Consider the following 7,334-nt stretch of genomic DNA (forward strand, 5'->3'; position numbering starts at 1 on the left):
ATGTGCAATCTCTTTATTTTTAATTACTATATAAATTTAATAACATAGAAAGGTTAAAATTTTTTTCATTTTAAATATATTAAAAACAATTAAAGACTTGACTATATTTACTTAATAATAACTAATAGCATTATATTATACGAATAATAACTAGAGCAATTAAATAATAATACTATATTTTTAATATTTGTATTACTCATAACCTATGTAGTTACTAATATTTATCTACTAATTAGTTTGAATAAATACAAAGAAAAAATTTAAGAACCACCAGAATTTATAATTTTTAACCAATATTTTTAGTCATAAGCTTAGTTCTTTTAATTTAGTAATCTAACAACATATTTTTAGTTCACAATTTTAAATATTAACAGCTAACTGCTAACTAAACATAAAAAAATCTACCAACTCTTTACTATTCTTCATATACAAATTACACAGTTTGTAGAAAAGACTTCCAAATTTGATATTTACTTTTGTTAATAATTTTGTTGAAATATTTGAATTAATTATATATATATTTTTTGGTACTAATAAAGCAAAGCAAACAAAATTAATACCAATTTTTTTATCAATATAAAAAATAGAGAAAACTGATTACTTTTTTATTTAAATTTGATATTTACTTATATATATATAATAAATTAATTTTACTAAATATATGTTTATCACAAATAAGTCTATATTTTTTCCACTAAATTTATACAGTAAAATTACGAGCATTATTGGGCCATCTTCTAATTCATTCATTATAATTTTACTAAGAAGTTAGAAGCCATCCATATAATATTAAAAGTTAGTGAAAAAAAATCATCAAAGCCACAAAAATGGCACATTCCCCTTGATTCTTAAAGAACCTGTTTATATTTTTACCAGCATAGACAAATCCTTCTTTTCAGTATTAGTCATTTTGGAGAATATTCCTATTACAGTTGGACCAATATTCTGACACCAGCTTATATACAATGACCAGATCACACATAAGGAAGAACAACACACAAAAAAGAAAATGGATATGACTAAAGAAGTACTATATCTAAGGAAACTTTATAAAGAAGAACCGTGAAAAGTAACATACCATAAATAATGATTGTAACAACTATAAGAACTTACCATAAGACAGGACCATGACCATGTCACTATCTATTACAGTTGGAACTCTGTGAGCCACCGTTATAACTGTGCATTCTGAGAATTCTTCTCTGATAACTCGTTGTAAAATGGCGTCCGTGGTGGAATCAATGGAGGCAGTAGCTTCATCCAGCACAAGAATTCTGTTCCTCTTAAGAAGTACTCTTCCTAGACAAAACAGTTGGCGCTGCCCTACACTCCAGTTTTCACCTTCATCACTCACTGTTAAAATTGGTAAATTTAGTTTAGACTATTTCAGTCAAATGAATCAATGGATGCAATGCATATATTTGTCAAATCTTGAATGATATAAATCAACAATAACATTTCACAAATATTTTCATTTGAAAATTATTACTAGTGAATGGTGATGTAATATTTGGTGGCTGCTACCTCCATTTCATATTGTAAGCTAAAAAGTTCACAGATTTAACTCACCAGAAGAGTCCAAGAGATTTGGTAGACAACTAATTGTTTCCTTAAGCTGACATTTCTCTAGAGCCTGTACAAAAAAATTGCCATGAATTTTTCTTAGAAAAAAGAAACCCTTTTATTGCATCTAGTTCTGCAATCACAGACCCACTTCACATACCTTCCATATTTCATGATCAGTGTAGAGACCTAAAGGGTCCAAGTTTGTTCTAATGCTGCCCCTGAAAAGTGTTGGTTCTTGAGGAATGATGCTTAGCTTCATTCTCAAATCTTTCAGCCCTATTGAGCATATGTTGATCCCATCTATAAGAATATCACCCCCTGCAGGCTCAACTAAGCGGAATAAAGCGCTTATAAGTGTAGTTTTTCCACTTCCAGTTCTTCCTACCACTCCCACTCTACTCCCTTCTTTAAATGTACAAGATATGCCCTTAAGGACTAATGGAGCATTTGGACGATATCTAATCTGAAATTAATGGAGACATAATCACTATTGAATTCATTTGTTGTGAATCTTAATTCATATAACAGGCTTGATTGTTACCTCCAGAGATTGGAGATCAATCCGACCCCTCGACGGCCAAGAAGATGGTGGCCTTAAGTCCTCCACAATTGCACTAGGCTCGGATGGTATGTTAATAAATTGCTTGATTCTTTCAAGAGAGATCAAATAGTTTGATAAGTTGCAGAACCACTTGGTCAGAAAAACTTGGGTGGCTGTCAATGAAAATGCATAAGATAGCGAAACTCCGACAAGACCTGAAATGAGTCAAGCATAATGTTGACATAATAAGATGATGTTTTATATCTAAAAATGTTATTAACAATATTAACATGAGAAGTTGATTTTTTTGTATCTAACAATACCAGGGGCCACATATCCCTTTGGAAGTAAAATAAGCAACAAAGCTGCAGTGAAGAGTGTCAAGTTCTGTAAGGCTTCAATCCTTAAAATTAACCATTCTGTGGCAGCATTAGAATGAAAGAACAGTGTGGCATCTGTGTCAACAAGTTTTAGGTAGCTTTTGAAAAATCTGTCCATCATCTTGGTAGCCCTTATAGTAATCACACCAAGTGATGTCTCAGCTGTAAAATTCATAAGAGGAGCTTTTGTAGTTCCATTGATTCTCATAAGTTCCCTTGCAGAAACTTGATAATAACCCTTATAACCAAAACAGAAAAAAATAAGAATATAACATTAAGAAAGTAACAATGTGGCCTCCATTTGAGCATGAGACAAGAGAAAAATTGACAAACCTGAAGATATTTTGAAGCCGCCAGTGCAAGAATGGCAACAATGAGAACCTGCCATGTGACTGAAACCATGATCCCAATCATTGTTGAAAGTTCAATTATTTCGCCTATTACAAAGAAGGTTGCGAAAGCCATATCGAAATCCAAAAAACTAAAATCTGATGAAGCCTGCATGAAAGATAAACATATTGACATTAATTTGTGGAATAAATAATGGGATCATTTCAATCTGGAAAAGAATAATGAATCTTACTCTGGTTAGAATCCTCCCTACAGGTGTTGAGTCAAGGAACAACATAGGAGCACTGAAGATGGCATCATTGAAAGCAGAGAAGAAAGCCTTAGAAGCTTTCAAACCAAGATGTGCACCAAAGAAAGACTTTAGATATGAAAATACAACACTTAAAAAGGAAATCACAGCATAAACTCCAATCAAGATGCTACTTGTTACTTTTGGTATCTCAATTGCTAGTGCGAGCCAAAAAGTTGATGCAGCTTGCAGACCAATAAATAAGCATTTTGCCAATATGCAACAGCATAGAAGCCATGATCCCTTGGGGAATAGAATATAATCACAGAATGTCTTCCATCCAATATCACCAAACTCCTTTTCTTCCTCTTGTGTAAGTTGAACTTTGGAGGAAATGTCAGCTTCACTTCCACGGTTTGCGAGATTCAAACCATGTGAATCCTCTTGATGAACTGCAACTATATTTTCAAGAACTCTCTCCTTCTCATTCCTTTTCTTCATCCCTATGATTGCATCTCTGTGAGCATTCAATAGTTGTTCAAAGGCTGTTCCAGCAATCAAAAGATCTTTATAACTTCCTGATTGAGTTATTTCTCCTCTCTCCATCACCTAGAGTGATATAAATATATTCTCATATTTATGAGATAGAAAATCAAGATATCAAATTTGACAATGGGATACAATACCAGAATTTGATCAACTTCTGAGAGAAATTCAACTTGATGAGTCACTAGAATAACAGTTTTGCTTCTTAAAGCAGTCTTCACACAATCCTGAAATTACACAACAAGAATTAGAAACATGTCTTGGAATATAAACCACTTGTTTCATGTTTTTTATAGATTATAAAAAGCGGTTGAAGTTAGTAAGTTACATTGAACAGAATGGAAGCAGTATGAGCATCTACAGCACTAAAAGGGTCATCAAGGAGATAGATATCTGCATCACTATAGACGGCTCGAGCGAGTTGAATCCTTTGCTTTTGTCCTCCACTCATGTTGATCCCTCGCTGACCAATTTCTGTGAGATCACCATGGCTGAATCCATCAATATCCTTATCCAAGGCACATACCTTAATGCAATATTCATATCTGGTTTTCTCCATAGGCTTTCCATAGAGGATATTATCGCGAATGGTACCACTTTGGATCCAAGGAATTTGGGAAACATATGCAAAAGTTCCACCAACACTAACCTGTTTTTCCATTATCACAAGCAAAGCATAAGAAAAAAAATTATAATATTGTTGAAATTCAAGTACTATGTTCATAAACTAAAGTGTAATCATCAATATATAACTTACTGTTCCTGAAACTTTTGGTATCTCTCCAAGAATTGCATATAAGAGAGCTGTTTTTCCAGCTCCAACTGGTCCACAAACTGCTATTTTCTGACCCCATTTTATATCTAGATTCACATCTCTCAGGGTTGGATGCAATGATTCCTCATTCCAGGTGAAATTTCCTGCAATAATTTCAACACTGTTACAAGAACTCAGTGTTGCATTTCTTCTACCATCATCAACTTTTATCTCATCATCCAGCAAAAATGCGTTGAGGCGATCGAAGGAGACTTTGACTTGGATAAGAACAGATAGTGCCTCTGGAATCAGATTAACAGGTTCTCCCATGCTTTTCAATACTGCAAGAATTGTGAAGATGGTTTCAGCATTCAAAGGTGCACTTTGGAAAAGAACACACCCCGTGAAGATAACAGAAGAGATTATGGTAGGAGACATCCAATAAATGAATGCCCCAAAAGCTCTCATTAACTGTGCCTTAGTCAAGCATTTGAACTCTCTAGCGCGAAGCGATTCGACTAGTTTCTTGAACTTTTCCTCCCATGATTGTAACTTTATGATTTTCATGCTACTTAGAATCTCTGAAGTTGATCTCAGACGCTCATCCTGTGCAACCATAAACTCAGAACGACATCTTTGTAGGATCTTTGCAAATGGAACATTGATGATTCCACAAATGAGAAGAGGGACTAAACCAGGAAGTGCACCAAGACCAACAACACCAAAAAGAACACAAACAGCCAGAAAAACTTGCAATGCAGAACTCCAGGCTATATGAAACCACCATGGAAATTCTCCCATTCGATATGCATCAACCACAATATAATTCACTATCTCACCAGTTGAATGCCTTCTCCTACCCCAAACAGAAAGCTTTAACTGCTTCTGATATACTGCTGCCATTAAAGTTGATCTCATTTTCATCCCTGACCTCCTTGAGTTGAAAAACCAATGCCTCTGAGACATAGACTCAACCACCTTGGCGAGTACTAGACATGCCACTATGGTTAGTCCCCATTTCAAGTCTTGCTCAATGGAATTGGAATATTTCACAAAGGAATAGACAAGTAAGGGAGAAGCCACAGCACAAACTGTCCTGAGAACAGCACAAATGGCTATAAATATGTTTTCTTTAAAGTAAACTCGCACAATCGACCAAAGAACCAAGTTTGTAGAATCATTCTTGCTCCTCTCCCTCAAAAGGGAGTCCAATTCATGAGCAAACTTTTGATAACCAATCTCAGCTTCATCTTCAGAAGCAAGGGAAGGGATGTCTTCAAGTGTTAGTGGCTTTGAGTAACCCAATTTCAGTAACAAATTGATCCAAGAGAATGTCATTCTATTGAGAATGTTGTCATGGCCTAACTCTGTTTCTTGATTATGCTCAACCTTATGAGCTAGTAGAGGATCAGATAAACTAGAATCTGAGGCTTTTTGTTGAACAAAATAGCCATGGTTATGGAAATTATAGATTACAAGTAGAATATGTACTGGCCATATCATCATGTCATAAATCTCAAGCTTTTGCTCTCTAACTAGAATTTCAATGTTTAGTGTTGAGACCAATGCACATGAACACACCCACCAAATAGTGGTTAAAATTTTAGTCCACTGGGATTTCTGAACAAGCAAAGAAACAGTTAAGGAAATCCAAACCAGTGATCTTATAAAGTAAATCAAACTCAGCTGATTGGAACCATTAGATTTGGCTATGAGATTCCAGAAGCCATTAACCAAACAGGTAATGCTCAAAAAAGCACAACAGAATGAAGTAACTAAATGAAGCCACCCCTTTCTTGAGCTACCACAAGGGATTCTCATTATCAAATTTATGAGCAAAGATATATAGAAAATACATAGAAAAATTAGGTTGGTTGTGTCTATTATAGTCCCTTGAGTGGAAATTGAAGTCCAATTGAAATTTCCAAGACATGTTCCTGAGAAGTCATCTGCATTATACAAAGCAGAAAAAAAAAAAAAGAAAATCAATGAATGAAATAACATTTATCTTTGCAATTGAAGTTTGACATAAAATAAATGTTCAGTATAAAATAATACTATTGTATATTTATTTCCACTCAGAATAAAATCATTTTCCAATGATGAGTCTTGTTTCAAGAACATCATAATGCATCTAAGAAGCACAAAACAGAATTTTTTTTGTTTTTTTCCTTTTCTTCTTTTGGTCCGAATCATATTACTAGGAATTCAAACTAAGACTTTGTCTTCAAAGAAAGTTGTTTTGTGTAGGAGTTGTACCTCTTGTGATTCCAAAGCATGCCATTTTGTGTAGTATAGCCTCACAGATTGACTTCTCACTTTCACAACACTTCAACCTCAGCTTCAATAAATGAACTTAAATTTTCGGAAAAAAATATCTGTACCCCACTAATAATCTCTAAGTTTGATATATGTTTGACTTTTCTTTCATATATATATGCATGCATGCATGCGTATATCGTACATAGGAACAGATATCTGTAACAAGGAGTAAGTGCCTTCACTAAAATTCAAAAAATTTGGGAGTAGTATATAATAATGATATTTATTTATCTTTATTATGCCACTATATTAAATTATTATAAAAATTATTTTATTGTTATGTGATATATATTTTATGTTTGCTGTTAAAATTGTTTACATTCGTGAACCGTGGATGTGGGTTAATAAAAAAATTTTCATATGGATAGGCAAGAGCGGTAATAGAAAGGGTAGGGTAAGGTTTGGACTCAATTCTAATTCTACTTGTGGATTGTGATTTTTATATAAACTTAATCTTATCTTATTCAAGGGTTGAGAATATTTCAATTCTAACCCTCCTCATTCTTAATCTGCGGGTTACAAAAAAGATGCAGTATTATTATATAACTTGATGATAATTTAAAATAAAATTGATTTTTATGTAAAAAAAAGTTATTAAATTATTAATTGATGATCTTTTTTAGTGACTAAAATTTTTTTGTATTT

At 33.4% G+C, this 7,334-nt stretch overlaps 1 protein-coding gene across 2 annotated transcripts; it reads right to left on the bottom strand.

Moving 5' to 3' along the window:
• Nucleotides 785-6,844, bottom strand: LOC107619191 (ABC transporter C family member 8-like). Of its 2 annotated transcripts, none has more exons than XM_021112538.1 (11): nucleotides 6,627-6,844; nucleotides 4,371-6,316; nucleotides 3,942-4,262; nucleotides 3,754-3,840; nucleotides 3,071-3,676; nucleotides 2,821-2,985; nucleotides 2,431-2,725; nucleotides 2,108-2,322; nucleotides 1,724-2,029; nucleotides 1,570-1,633; nucleotides 785-1,323 (listed from the first exon to the last, which is right to left on the bottom strand). In XM_021112538.1, exons 1-11 carry the CDS (start codon nucleotides 6,649-6,651, stop codon nucleotides 1,100-1,102), a joined length of 4,254 nt encoding a protein of 1,417 aa, XP_020968197.1. In that variant the 5' UTR covers nucleotides 6,652-6,844; the 3' UTR covers nucleotides 785-1,099. The 2 variants fall into 2 exon arrangements, with proteins under 2 accessions (XP_020968197.1, XP_016176919.1); XM_016321433.2 differs by having other exon boundaries at nucleotides 785-1,353; nucleotides 6,627-6,841.

This window comes from Arachis ipaensis, chromosome B09 (assembly GCF_000816755.2).
Source record: "Arachis ipaensis cultivar K30076 chromosome B09, Araip1.1, whole genome shotgun sequence".
Classification (NCBI taxonomy): Eukaryota; Viridiplantae; Streptophyta; class Magnoliopsida; order Fabales; family Fabaceae; genus Arachis; species Arachis ipaensis.

Excerpts from the sequence above, each read along its gene's own strand:
- LOC107619191 (XM_016321433.2), bottom strand. The coding sequence starts at position 6,651 with ATGGCATGCTTTGGAATCACAAGAG. Across the intron at positions 6,317-6,626 it reads ATGCTTTGGAATCACAAGAG|ATGACTTCTCAGGAACATGT; the intron begins GTACAACTCCTA and ends TGTATAATGCAG. Across the intron at positions 1,354-1,569 it reads AAATCTCTTGGACTCTTCTG|TGAGTGATGAAGGTGAAAAC; the intron begins GTGAGTTAAATC and ends CAATTTTAACAG.